A 14571-nucleotide genomic window follows, 5' to 3' on the forward strand; every position below is an offset into this window, starting at 1 on the left:
GGCTCCCCCTGCCCTCTCCCTTTTCTTCCTGCTGCAGGAACATCCAAACTTTTTGCATTCAGCTGCAAAGGCATGCATCTTGAATCCTCAGCACCCATTTATTTACATATATCTAGAATTGTGCATTTTAACCTTTCTTGATGTTCTGATTTAGGATTTATCCGGCAATGAGGTAACAACACTAAAAGCAGCCCTCTCCAAACCCACAAAATGCAAACAGGACAAAGCAGCAAGTAAGAACAAATACAAGTAGCTTTCTGGGCTCCTAAGACCAGATTCTATGCAGCCCAGGATACCTCTAGAGAATTGGTATCAAAACGCTATACAGGCCTACTGACAGCAGAACCATGGATTTTATAAGGAGTCTAATTTCAAAAGATTTTGACACTCTGATAACATATTCCAGTACTTGTGTATTAAGTAACTCTATGGTAATTATTTCTGTTCACTAGCTGCAAAGCTTCCTGACCGAAGTTGTCATTGACCAATTACCCAACTTGGTGGAATTACAACGTTTTCTGGGCCACCTTGCCATGACAGACCCACCTCCGCCAAAGAAGGATCTCATCTTGGAACAGGTTAGAGGCAAACACTGCAATTACTAATAAATCCTGATCCTCCACCAGTATAAGCATTAAACTGTGTCAGTCTTTGCATTCAAGCAATCTCCCACAACAGCTTCATGTCCAGAGCATTTATTGTATAAACGTACAATTAATAATGCTTCAGAATCAGCCTAATTCTCTTTTTACCCAATTCTTGTCACCAGTTCATAGATGGATCGGTTAAAATTGATTTACTCCTCAATTTTGGAAAAATACCCCAAAACCTTCTCTTGATTTCTCTTCAAGAATAGAATCGGAGATGGACTTGCATCACATCTTTATCATTAGCACACGCATTATGGTCTCTCTATAGTGTGCTGATGTTCCACATGCAATACACACCTCTACCACATAATTTCTTGTGGAAAAGAAATAGCGGATATGGAGACAAATGTCTAACATTAGGACAGGTAGAAAAGTCAAATATTGACATTTTCAATCTCCGTATTCAAGATCACCAAACAAAGCTGCAGCATTATGTCTTGCACATATTCTACATATTGATGTGTACCATTGGTATTATAGTTGGCTTCAAATTGGATCTCAAAATTGACTGTTTCCTAGGTTAATGCGGTGATGGTGGCATAGTGGTAATGCTACTGGGCTAGTAATCCAAAGACCTGGGCTAACGCTTTGGGAATGTGGGTTCAAATCCCACCATGGCAGCTGGTGTAGTTTAAATTCAATTAGTTAAAAACTGAAAGCTGGTCTCAGTAATGGTGACCATGAAAATGTCATCATTGTTTTTTTTTTAAAAACCATCTGGTTCACGAATGCTCTTCAGGGAAGGAAATCTGCTGCCCTTACCTGGTCTGGCCTACATGTGGCTCCAGATCCATAACAATGTGGTTGACTCTTAACTGTCCTCTGAAATGGCCTAGTCAGTTCAAGGGCAATTAGGGATGGGCAACAAATGCTGGCTTTGCCAACGACACCTATCAAAGAATTTTTTTTAAATGCCATTTACAAGATCAGTGGCATGGCCAGCAATGGACATTCAGTTATTATGTTCTCCTGGAACAAAGGACATCTGATTATGCTGCTGGAAGAATACACACTGGATGTTTTTTAAGTCATATTTTATTTACAGACATTTGCCATTCATTTCTTGCCAAATATTTGAGAGATTTTCTTATCTAAACAGAATTATGAAACCCTCAGTCTGTCTTTAAAGCATACATATCCTAAATTAGAAGTCCTTGTCACCAAAAACATTGGATCAGGATCATATCAAGTCTTATAATTTCAATTACAGACATACAATGGGATATCATTTAGTTGAACTGTGCCCTTTTTATCCTTTTGTCTGATTTCTTGAGTTTTAGTAATGTTGTAGACGGAAGTTGATTTTTACAGAATTTCCTGGATTGTTTACGACCCAATATATGTCCTTCTGATTTTCTCCCTGTTTTCACCATTGAAAATAGAACTTGAAAGCCCACAAAACCTAAGTTTTTAAATCGGCAGTAGAAACTGACTTTAAGTAATCAATTATTATTCACTAAAGAACTTTGGAAACCATCTTTAGAGTTTCAAGACTCAAGAATTCAGGCATGTCAGATATGGACCTCTCTGCATCTCTGGTTGAATTATTTTCATCCATCCTACCATTCCTAGGTAATGATAAGTGTGATCTTGCACATGATGGAACCATGCGATAATTCAGGCAACTCGCCCAACAAATTGTTGTATTACATATACTAGGGAAGTTCCAGTTTCAATTAAAGATTTTGTATTTTGTATCAAACATCTATTATTAATAAGAAAATGTCTGTAAAGCAGAAATAGCTTGGAAAGATGGAAGCCTTCTTCACAACTCAAGCGCCTGTGCTGTAGGAGCATAGGAGGGCCTATCTCGGTGATGCATCCATTCTTATAGTGTAAACATTTGATTAGGTGAGTTTTGGATGCTGATTTAATAGAAGAGGAGATGAATAATTGCCAGGGAATGTGTAGCTAAATCTTCCTGCTCTCTTCAAAGTTTTGTTTCTGTCTCTTTCTCCTTTCCACTGTCAAGGTCCCAGATATCTGGGATAGGATCATTAGAGAGAATTCTAACAAGTGGAAAGCCATTGCAAAACACCAAGTGAAAACTGCATTTAACCCTTCTGAGCAGGATTTACGTGAACAGGCCCACAGGTATGAATGGCTGCTTGTTTTCTCACTCATGAACTCTTAAAGTAAAGAACTGGTTTCTCATACACATTGAATGGGCTGACTTTGTGTACTGGGGACTTGATTGAGAAGAACCAAAAAAATTGTAATGAGTGTTTATCATGAAAATAAATTAAATCTAAACAAATGTATTATTTTAAATCAGCTAAGTGGTATTAAAGTGGTGTTTTAGAGATGTGTTTGCCAAATAATAAATAAGTCTTAGGAAGGCAGATAGAAACAACCCTTTGCTTTTATCCTCCATTCGTACTTATGCTCTATTTTTTTCTTCTGCATTTCTTTTTAACCCTTAATGTAATCTGCAAGCTTCCTTTTTCCTTTGAAGTAATTTTTTTCTCCATTATAACCATCTAAAGTTGGCAACAAGCATCCCCAATTCAAGGACAATATAGGTTAGGTGCAAAGTGATGCTCCCTGTACCCTAACTTAACAAAATGTGTTTGATGTAGTCTTAACAGCACTTCCTACTGCAACAATATGGCATTTCTATTTCTACACTAACCATTACGGTATCACCTCTGAAAGAGATTGTTGACCAGTACAGCATCACATTAAGAACGGTACTGAACTTGGGCTCATGGCGACTAGGGGCTGGGCTTAACGCATGAAGCTCATTTAACAGAAGATTCTGATACCAACCAAAGAGGATTTTCAAATCATTAATTTAGACCAGATTCACACATCAGCCTCAGAAGTGAAATTAAAATGTACCGTCCCCTGACTTTTATGCTTCACAGCACCAACCAGAGGAAAAAAACAACTTTGTAGATTGAAATTCTATCCTGTGGTGACATTGTGAATGGAAATACTGTTCATAGCTGGCCATCTGTAAATAAATGGCATGTTGATAAAAACAGTTCTCGCTAATCAATATTAAATCATAAAACATAGAGACCAGGGAGGAGGGAATATAATTACAAAATAGATTGCAACATTGAGCTGTGTGGCAATTCAGACTTTGTTTAAATGGGAGTCTGTGAATTGTTAATATATGGCATGGAATACATGTCAAGATACAGTGTGTGTCAACTTTATTCTCTCTTCTTACTGGTCATTCCCTTGCACAGATTGATAGAAACTTACAACCTGGACGTGATGGAGAATCTGCTTCCAGATCACCCAAAATGTGGATTTTGCGGAGCAGAGGCAACAAAGCGATGCTCCCGGTGTCAGGTTGAGCGGTACTGTCATAGGTAAGAGGGTAAAGGCTCAATGGCTGAACAAGAAAGGATTTCTTATCCGTTCAAAGCCTATCTTATCAGAAAATCAGCAACTGAAAATTAAATTAGAAGTTCCTTCCTATTGAAAGCCAAATGTCATTTGCAGTTTTTAACCCTTATGAATACAAGTGTTTGTTTTTATATAGGATTAGGAACTTGATGGAATTTAAATATATTGAATGGGTTTTCTTGAATGAGAACGTTCTTTTTATATAGTGAAGTCAGTAATAGACATCTAGTTTATCTTATTTCATCTCAGCATAGCTCCTGAGTCTGCCCATGGTGGTTACTGACTTGGTATGGAGGGTGTAAGAGCAAAGGTTGGTGGGCATGAGTTGGCGCTAAGTGTTTGGGAGGGCAATGGGAGGGGGAGTATTTGGGAGAGCAATGTGAGGGGGAGGAGGAGTGTTTGGGAGTGCAATGTGAGGGAGAGGGGAGTGTTGGGAGGGCAATGTGAGGGGGAGGGAGGTGTTTGGGAGAGCAATGTGAGGGGAGGGGTAGTGTTTGGGAGTGCAACGTGAGAAAGGGCGAGTATTTGGGAGTGCAATGTGAGGGGAGGGGGAGAGTTTGGGAGGGCAATGTGAGTGAAGGGGTAGTGTATGGGAGGGCAATGTGAGTGAAGGGGTAGTGTATGGGAGGGCAATGTGAGTGAGAGGGGTAGTGTTTGGGAGGGCAATGTGAGGGGGAGGGGAAGTGTTTGGGTGAGCAATGTGAGAGAGAGGGGGAGTGTTTGGGAGTGCAATGTGAGAAAGAGGGCGAGTATTTGGGAGTGCAATGTGAGGGGAGGGGGAGTGTTTGGGAGGACAATATGAGGGGGAGGGGGAGTACTTGGGAGAGCAATGTGAGGGAGAGAGGGAGTGTTTGGGAGAGCAATATGAGGGGGAGGGGGAGTATTTCGAAGAGCAATGTGAGGGAGAGGGGGAGTGTTTGGGAGGGCGATATGAGGGGGAGGGGGAGTGTTTGGGTGAGCAATGTGAGAGGGGGGGGTGTTTGGGAGTGCAATGTGAGAAAGAGGGCGAGTATTTGGGAGTGCAATGTGAGGGCAGGGGGAGTGTTTGGGAGGGCAATGTGAGGGGAGGGTAGTGTTTGGGAGGGCAATGTGAGGAGGAGGGGGAGTTTTTGGGAGGACAGTGTGAGGGAAGGGGTAGTGTTTGGGAGGGCAGTGTGAGGGGGAGTGTTTGGGAGGGCAACATGAGGGGGGAATGTTTGGGAGGGCAATGTGAGGGAGAGGTGGAGTGTTTGGGAGTGCAACGTGAGAAAAAGGGGGAGTATTTGGGAGGACAATGTGAGGGAAGGGGTAGTGTTTGGGAGGGCAGTGTGAGGGGGAGTGTTTAGGAGGGCAGTGTGAGGCAAGGGGTAGTGTTTGGGAGGGCAATGTGAGTGAGAGGTGTAGTGTTTAGGAGGGCAATGTGAGGGGGAGGGGAAGTGTTTGGGAGGACAATGTGAGGGAAGGGGTAGTGTTTGGGAGGGCAGCTTGAGGGGGAGTGTTTGGGAGGGCAACATGGGGGGGATTGTTTGTGAGGGCAATGTGAGGGAGAGGGGGAGTGTTTGTGAGGGCAACGTGAGGGAGAGGGGTAGTCATAGAGGTCTACAGCACAGAAAAAGGCCCTTCGGCCCATTGAGTCTGCGCCAGTCAAACAAGTACCTAAATTTTCTAATCCCATTTTCCAACACTAGGCCCATAGCCTTGTATGCCATGGCATCACAAGTGCACATCCAAATACTTCTTAAATGTTATGAGGGTTTCTGCCTCTACCACTCTTTCAGGCAGTGAGTTCCAGATTCCCACCACCCTCTGGGTGAAAAAATTCTTCCTCACATCCCGTCTAAACCTCCTGCCCCTTACTTTAAATCTATGGCCCCTGGTTATTGATCCCTCCACCAAGAGGAGAAGTTCCTCTAGTGTTTGGGAGGGCAATGTGAGGGGAGGGGAAGTGTTTGGGAGGACAATGTGAGGGAAGGGGAAGTGTTTGGGAGGGCAGTGTGAGGGGGAGTGTTTGGGAGGGCAACGTGAGGGGGGAATGTTTGGGAGGTCAATGTGAGGGAGAGGTGGAGTGTTTGGGAGGACAATGTGAGGGAAGGGGAAGTGTTTGGGAGGGCAGTGTGAGGGGGAATGCGATGTGGGGGTTGAGTGGGAGGGCAATGTGAGGTGGAGGTCGAGTGTGAGGGCAGTCAGGTGTGGAGGGCCAGTTGGAGAGCAGTGTGAGGTGGAGGTTGAATGGGAGGGAAGTGTGAGGTGGAGGGTGAGGGGGATGGCTGTGTGAGGCAGTGGTTGAGTGGCAAGTCAGGGTAAGGTGGAGGTTGAGTGAGAGCTCAGTGTGAAGTGGAGGGTGAGTGGGAGGGGAATATGAGGTGGAAATGTGGTGAGTGGGCAGTGTGAGGTGGAGGTTGAGTGGGAGGGCAGTGTGAGGTGGAGTTTTAGTGGGAGGACACTGTGAGGAGGAATTTTAGTGGGAGGGCACCGTGAGGTGGAGGTCGAGTGGGAGGGCAGCATGAGTTGAATGGCGAATGGGAGGGCAGCGTGAGGTGGAGGTTGTGTGGGAGGGCAGTGTGAGGTAGAGGTTGAGTAGGAGGGCTATGTGAGGTGGAGGTTGAGTGGGATGGCTGTGAGGTGGAGGTTGAGTGGGAGGGCATTGTGAGGTGGAGGTTGAGTGTGAGGGTGGTGTGAGGTGGAGGTTGAGTGGGAGGGCAGTGTGACGTGGAGGTTGAGTGGGAGGGCGGTGTGAGGTGGAGGTTGAGTGTGAGGGCGGTGTGAGGTGGAGGTTGAGTGTGAGGGCGGTGTGAGGTGGAGGTTGAGTGGGAGGGCATTGTGAGGTGGAGGTTGAGTGTGAGGGCGGTGTGAGGTGGAGGTTGAGTGTGAGGGCGGTGTGAGGTGGAGGTTGAGTGTGAGGGCGGTGTGAGGTGGAGGTTGAGTGGGAGGGCATTGTGAGGTGGAGGTTGAGTGGGAGGGCAGTGTGAGGTGGAGTTTTTTTTATTCTTTCACAGGATGTGGGCTTTGCTGGCTGGGCCAGCATTTATTGCCCATCCCTAGTTGCCCTTGAGAAGGTGGTGGTGAGCTGCTTTCTTGAACAGCTGCAGTGCATGTGGTGTGGGTACACCCACAGTGCTGTTAGGTTGAGTGGGTAGGTGGTGTGAGGTGGAGTTTGAGTGGGAGGGCAGTGTGAGGTGGAGTTTGAGTGGGAGAGCAGCGTGAGGTGGATGGCAAGTGGGAGGGCAGTGTGAGGTGGAGGTTGAGTGGGAGGGCAGCGTGAGGTGGATGGCAAGTGGGAGGGCAGTGTGAGGTGGAGGTTGAGTGGGAGGAGAGTGTGAGGTGGATGGTGAGTGGGAGGGCAATGTGAGGTGGAAGTTGAGTGGGAGGGCAATGTGAGGTGGAAGTTGAGTGGGAGGGCAGCGTGAGGTGGATGGCAAGTGGGAGGGCAGTGTGAGGTGGAGGTTGAGTTGGAGGGCAGTGTGAGGTGGAGTTTGAGTGGGAGGGCAGTGTGAGGTGGAAGTTGAGTGGGAGGGCAGTGTGAGGTGGAGGTTGAGTGGGAGGGCAGCGTGAGGTGGAGTTTGAGTGGGAGGGCAGCATGAGGTGGAGGTTGTGTGGGAGGGCAATGTGAGGTGGAGTTTAAGTGGGAGGGCAGTGTGAGGTGGAGGTTGTGTGGGAGGGCAGTGTGAGGTGGAGTTTGACTGGTAGCGCAGCGTGAGTTGGAGGTTGTGTGGGAGGGCAGCGTGAGGTGGAGGTTGAATGGGAGGGCAGCATGAGGTGGAGGTTGTGTGGGAGGGCAGTGTGAGGTGGAGTTTGTGTGGGAGGGCAGCATGAGGTGGAGGTTGTGTGGGAGGGCAGCATGAGGTGGAGGTTGTGTGGGAGGGCAGTGTGAGGTGGAGTTTGTGTGGGAGGGCAGCATGAGGTGGAGGTTGTGTGGGAGGGCAGCATGAGGTGGAGGTTGTGTGGGAGGGCAGTGTGAGGTGGAGGTTGTGTGCGAGAGCAGCGTGAAATGGAGGTCAAGTGGGAGGACAGCATGAGGAGGATAGCGAGTGGGAGGGCAGTGTGAGGTGTAGGTTGAGTGGGAGGGCTGTGTGAGGTGTAGGTTGAGTGGGAGGGCTGTGTGAGGTGGAGGTTGAGTGGGAGGGCAGTGTGAGGTGGCGTTTGAGTGGGAGGGCAGTGTGAGGTGGAAGTTGTGTGGGAGGGCAGCATGAGGTGGAGGTTGTGTGGGAGGGCAGCGTGAGGTGGAGGTTGTGTGGGAGGGCAGTGTGAGGTGGAGGTTGTGTGCGAGAGCAGCGTGAAATGGAGGTCAAGTGGGAGGACAGCATGAGGAGGATAGCGAGTGGGAGGGCTGTGTGAGGTAGTGGTTGTGTGGGAGGGCGGTGTGAGCTGGAGGTTGAACGGGAGGGCTGTGTGAGGTAGTGGTTGTGTGGGAGGACGTGTGAGGTGGAGGTTGTGTGGGAGGGCGGTGTGAGGTGGAGGTTGAGTGGGAGGGCAGCGTGAGGTGGAGGTTGAGTGGGAGGGCATTGTGAGGTGGAGTTTGAGTGGGAGGGCATTGTGAGGTGGAGTCTGAGTGGGAGGGCAGTGTGAGGTGGAAGTTGTGTGGGAGGGCAGTGTGAGGTGGAAGTTGAGTGGGAGGGCAGTGTGAGGTGGAGATTGAGTGGGAGGGCAGTGTGAGGTGGAAGTTGTGTGGGAGGGCAGTATGAGGTGGAAGTTGTGTGGGAGGGCTGTGTGAGGTAGTGGTTGTGTGGGAGGGCAGTGTGAGGTGGAAGTTGTGTGGGAGGGCAGTGTGAGGTGGAAGTTATGTGGGAGGGCTGTGTGAGGTAGTGATTGTGTGGGAGGGCAGTGTGAGGTGGAAGTTGTGTGGGAGGGCAGTGTGAGGTGGAAGTTGTGTGGGAGGGCAGTGTGAGGTGGAAGTTGTGTGGGAGGGCTGTGTGAGGTGGAAGTTGTGTGGGAGGGCAGTGTGAGGTGGAAGTTGTGTGGGAGGGCTGTGTGAGGTAGTGGTTGTGTGGGAGGGCGGTGTGAGGTGGAGGTTGAGTGGGAGGGCAGTGTGAGGTGGAGTTTGAGTGGAAGGGCTGTGTGAGGTAGTGGTTGTGTGGGAGGGCGGTGTGAGGTGGAAGTTGAGTGGGAGGGCGGTGTGGGGTGGAGTTTGAGTGGGAGGGCAGTGTGAGGTGGAAGTTGTGTGGGAGGACTGTGTAGGTGGAGTTTGAGTGGGAGGGCGGTGTGAGGTGGAGGATGAGTGGGAGTGCTGTGTGAGGTGGAGTTTGATTGGGAGGGCAGCGTGAGGTGGAGGTTGAGTGGGAGGGCATTGTGAGCTGGAGTTTGAGTGGGAGGGTGGTGTGAAGTGGAGTTTCAATGAGAGGCGAGTGTGAAATGATCAATGTTTTGAATCTTTAACCACCATCAAGTCGAGAAACCCAGGATAATGGATGAAACTCTAAATCTGAGCTAACCAATCCCTAAATGAGTTGACCACTACGACTGTGCCCAAAATGTAATTTCATTTATTTTCTAGGGAGTGCCAGGTGAAGCATTGGACGAAACATAAGAAAGCCTGTGACCTGATGGCCGTTGCTGCCAAAAAAACAACTGAATGAGGAATTTGAAATCAATCACTAGGAACTAAACTAGTGAATACCTGGCTGCATCTCTGCCAACTGGGCACTGAACAGAACCATGCGATCCCAGTCATGGCACAATTACACAGACGTATACTAGGCACTCCCATTAACTTTCAAAGTGTGACACATTGGCTGACCTAGCCATACAGAGTTCCTGTTTGTGCAGAGAAGTAAAAGTTAACTGCTGGGATTGTTTTTAAAATACAATTTGTGAAACAGCCAACAGCTTTAAAATCACCCTGCTCTATCTCTCTTTGGTGTGCCTTAAATGGTGTTTGTCAGTGTGAGTCTAGGAGAGCAACCAATACATCGAGTTTATGGCTGTTGAGTAAAAGTTTAATCCACAACTGAAAATTTGTTCTTGGGTAAAGTATTCCCCTTTGTTTCTTGGAGATAGGGTTTGAGAATTCACTTGGTGACACTACACGTGCATGTGATGAATTCCTTATTCTGCAGTTTTTATAAAGTAAAGGCAGCATTTTGGGTAAGGGAATCAATCCATGCTCACCCTACTCGCTTTCAACACAGTGCGATCAGGAAAATGGAGCCCAGTATATTCGTGCAGAAATATACATGCGGAGATCTGCTCAATTCAGCTTCTTCCAATTGTTAGCATTTCAACGGACAGTACTCTGTATATGACACCCAGTTTCTTTTTCAAAGGCATGCTTTGTACTGATGCCAGTTAGGCTGTCACTGAGCCAGAATAAAGAAAACAAGGACATGCTGGAGATATTCTCTGCTACCAGCTCCTACTGCATGTTTTTTTTAAGGTCTTCAGCAACAACAATGATGCAATACACAGGCAGTTTTAATTGTAACAATCAGACATTTTACAGAGATGACCCTAGTATCTTTGCCTTTCATCCCTCTATGGGAGCTGAAGGAGGGACACTCTTGTAAGAGGCATCATGAATGATTTTTTTTTCTTCAATGCACAGAAGTAAGAGTTTTGCTCACCGTGAGCTCCTGTTGAAAATTTGGGCATAGGTTTCCCACACTTTTCCATACACTTCGGTTGGCGCTGCTGGTGAGCAAAGTTCTCATGGCCCCAGCTAAAGAGAAAAACTTGGACCATTGCTTCATGTCCTTAAACAGGATTCAATGCATTGCATATTGAGGTTCCAGGTATCAGGATTGCTTTTTAATGGAGTAGCCTGTGTTACTGGAATATTTCTTGAATGTAGCGTATTCAAATTTTGACTTGACAATGGAAAGGCATCTACAAATCCCAAATGCTTCAGTTGTTGAATGTGCACATGTTTGAGAAGAAATTTCTCCTTAGCTTTTGAATTTGATTGTAAGTGGCATTGTTGACGGTGGCCATTTAATCTCTGCTCTGTTATTGTGTGCTGTGTAACTTAAAACAAGATTGAACTGATTGTATTAAAAATAGAATTAACAATGATTGACTCTTAGTATTTGTCTCCTGCTACTAAGATGACAAACCAATGAATAAGAAAAGTCGATTTCCCTATTGTAAAAGTTTTTTGATGGTGTCCAATTTACTTCAAACACCACATCTCGAAGTGTTCAGAAAACAGAAATGATTTTGTGCTGACATCAATTGCAGGTTAGTTTCTATTGATGGTGAAAGTTTACAGGTTCACTTGGAGCCAGGAATTTACAAGGATCCAGCAATGAGCAATTTTCCCTCATTAAAAGCAATTGACATCCGGACCTAGTTAGAAGGTGGGCGTGTGTGTTTGATTTAGATCACGGAAGATCAGGGAAATTAATATGAGGTTACTATGGGGCCTCAGTCCCATTTAAAACTATAGAAAAGATACGGCACAGAAAGAGACCATTCAGCTCATCGTGTCTGCGCCTGCCAAAAAATAAAAAATTAGCCGCCTGTTCTAATCCCACCTTCCAGCTCCTGGTCTGTAGGCTTGCAGGTTACAGCACATCCGGTGCAATCAGGTACCTTTTTAAATGATAAAAACAAAAAGCTAAAAGCTACTGCGGATGCTGGAAATCCAAAACAAAAACAGAATTACCTGGAAAAGCTCAGCAGGTCTGGCAGCATCGGTGGAGAAGAAATCAGTTAACGTTTCGAGTCCTCATGACCCTTCGGCAGAACTGAGTACAGTTAGGAGAGAGGTGAAATATAAGCTGGTCTAAGGTGGGGGGGCGGGGGGAGAGAGAAGTTGAGGGTGGGGTGATTGTGGGGATAAGCAAGCAGTGATAGGAGCAGATAATCAAAAGATGTCACAGACAAAAGGATCAAAGAGGTGTTGAAGGTGGTGATATTATCTAAGAAAAGTGCTAATTAAGAATGGAAGGCAGGATACTCAAGGTACAGCTCTAGTGGGGGTGGGGTGGAAAGACTAACAAAGTTTTAGATTTAAAAATAATGGAAATAGGTGGGAAAAGAAGAATCTATATAAATTATTGAAAAAAGGGAGGGGGGAGAAATGGGGTGGGGATGGGGGGAGGGGGAGTTTAAGATCTAAAGTTGTTGAATTCAATATTCAGTCCGGAAGGCTGTAAAGTGCCTAGTCGGAAGATGAGGTGCTGTTCCTCCAGTTTGCGTTGGGCTTCACTGGAACAATGCAGCAAGCCAAGGACAGACATGTGGGCAAGAGAACAGGGTGGAGTGTTAAAATGGCAAGCGACAGGGAGGTTTGGGTCTTTCTTGCGGACAGACCGCAGGTGTTCTGCAAAGCGGTCGCCCAGTTTGCGTTTGGTCTCTCCAATGCAGAGGAGACCACATTGGGAGCAACGAATGCAGTAGACTAAGTTAGGGGAAATGCAAGTGAAATGCTGCTTCACTTGAAAGGAGTGTTTGGGCCCTTGGACGGTGAGGAGAGAGGAAGTGAAGGGGCAGGTGTTGCATCTTCTGCGTGGGCATGGGGAGGTGCCATAGGTGGGGGTTGAGGAGTAGGGGGTGATGGAGGAGTGGACCAGGGTGTCCCGGAGGGAACGATCCCTACGGAATGCCGCCAGGGGGGGTGAAGGGAAGATGTGTTTGGTGGTGGCATCATGCTGGAGTTGGTGGAAATGGTGGAGGATGATCCTTTGAATGCGGAGGCTGGTGGGGTGATAAGTGAGGACAAGGGGGACCCTATCATGTTTCTCGGAAGGAGGAGAAGGCGTGAGGGAGGATGCGCGGGATATGGGCCGGACACGGTTGAGGGCCCTGTCAACGACCGTGGGTGGAAAACCTCGGTTAAGGAAGAAGGAGGACATGTCAGAGGAGCTGTTTTTGAAGGTAGCGTCATCAGAACAGATGCGACGGAGGCGAAGGAACTGAGAGAATGGGATGGAGTCCTTACAGGAAGCGGGGTGTGAGGAGCTGTAGTCGAGGTAGCTGTGGGAGTCGGTAGGCTTGTAATGGATATTGGTGGACAGTCTATCATCAGAAATTGAGACAGAGAGGTCAAGGAAGGGAAGAGAAGTGTCAGAGATGGACCATGTGAAAATGATGGAGGGGTGGAGATTGGAAGCAAAATTAATAAATTTTTCCAGGTCCCGACGAGAGCATGAAGCAGCACCGAAGTAATCATCGATGTACCGGAGAAAGAGTTGTGGGAGGGGGCCGGAGTAGGACTGGAACAAGGAATGTTCCACATACCCCATAAAGAGACAGGCATAGCCGAGGCCCATGCGGGTACCCATAGCCACACCTTTTATTTGGAGGAAGTGAGAGGAGTTAAAGGAGAAATTGTTCAGCGTGAGAACAAGTTCAGCCAGACGGAGGAGAGTAGTGGTGGATGGGGATTGTTCGGGCCTCTGTTCAAGGAAGAAGCTAAGGGCCCTCAGACCATCCTGGTGGGGGATGGAGGTGTAAAGGGATTGGACATCCATGGTGAAGAGGAAGCGGTTGGGGCCAGGGAACTGGAAATTGTTGATGTGACGTAAGGTGTCAGAGGAATCATGGATGTAGGTGGGAAGGGACTGGACAAGGGGAGAGAGAAGGGAGTCAAGATAACGAGAAATGAGTTCCTTGGGGCAGGAACAGGCTGACACGATCGGTCTGCCGGGACAGTTCTGTTTGTGGATTTTGGGTAGGAGGTAGAAGCGGGCCGTCCGAGGTTGGGCGACTATCAAGTTGGAAGCTGTGGGAGGAAGATCTCCAGAGGAGATGAGGTCAGTGACAGTCCTGGAAACAATGGCTTGATGTTCTGTGGTGGGGTCATGGTCCAGGGAGAGGTAGGAGGAAGTGTCTGCGAGTTGACGCTCAGCCTCCGCGAGGTAGAGGTCAATGCGCCAGACAACAACAGTACCACCCTTGTCAGCGGGTTTGATGACAATGTTGGGGTTGGACCTGAGAGAACGGAGTGCAGTAAGTTCAGAGAGAGACAGATTAGAATGGGTGAGAGGAGCAGAGAAATTGAGACGGCTAATGTCACGCCGACAGTTCTCAATGAAAAGATCAAGAGAAGGTAAGAATCCAGAGGGAGGGGTCCAGGTGGAGGGAGAATATTGGAGGTGGGTAAAAGGATCCGTTGAACGGGGAGAGGACTCCTGCCCAAAGAAGTGAGCACGGAGACGAAGACGGCGGAAGAAGAGTTCAGCATCATGCCGAGATGAGGGCGTAAGGGTATGAAGCTAAGTCCTTTGCTGAGCACTGAACGTTCAGCATCGGAGAGGGGAAGGTCAGGGGGTATAGCGAATACGCGGCTGGGGCTGGGATTGGAAGATGGGGTGGGGACGGAGGGACAAGCAGGGGTGGAGGGTCCCAGATGGGTGTTGGTGTTGATAAGTTGTTGGAGCTTGCGTTCCTTAGCACTTGAGAGAAAGAGAAAAAGTTTCTTGTTGAGGCAACGGATGAGGCGAAGAATAAAATGAAACTGGGGGCACGCGCAGCTTTGAAAAGGTGCGGCGGTGCTGCTGGAGGGAGAGGTCGAGTGTGTTCCTTCTTACCTTTTTAAATGAATTGTGTGTTTCTGCCTCCACCACCAAACCAGGCAGCAACTTCCACACACCCACCATCCACTGGGTGAAGACCTTTTCCTCATGTCCCCTCTAATCCTCCTACC

The 14571-nt window shown here is 47.8% G+C and overlaps 1 protein-coding gene across 3 annotated transcripts in view; it reads left to right on the top strand.

Moving 5' to 3' along the window:
• zmynd10 (zinc finger, MYND-type containing 10) overlaps nt 1-10988 on the top strand; it is a 76481-nt gene extending 65493 nt beyond the window's left edge. For all 3 annotated transcript variants that reach the window (XM_078543791.1, XM_078543792.1, XM_078543793.1), the window contains 4 exons: nt 453-578; nt 2623-2744; nt 3848-3973; nt 9481-10988. In XM_078543791.1, the coding sequence (XP_078399917.1) occupies nt 453-578; nt 2623-2744; nt 3848-3973; nt 9481-9562 (456 nt within the window). In that variant the 3' untranslated portion in view covers nt 9563-10988. The remainder of the gene's footprint in view (nt 1-452; nt 579-2622; nt 2745-3847; nt 3974-9480) is intronic.
• Nucleotides 10989-14571: the final 3583 nt, after the last annotated feature.

Source organism: Cetorhinus maximus, chromosome 6 (genome assembly GCF_964194155.1).
Source record: "Cetorhinus maximus chromosome 6, sCetMax3.hap1.1, whole genome shotgun sequence".
NCBI lineage: Eukaryota > Metazoa > Chordata > Chondrichthyes > Lamniformes > Cetorhinidae > Cetorhinus > Cetorhinus maximus.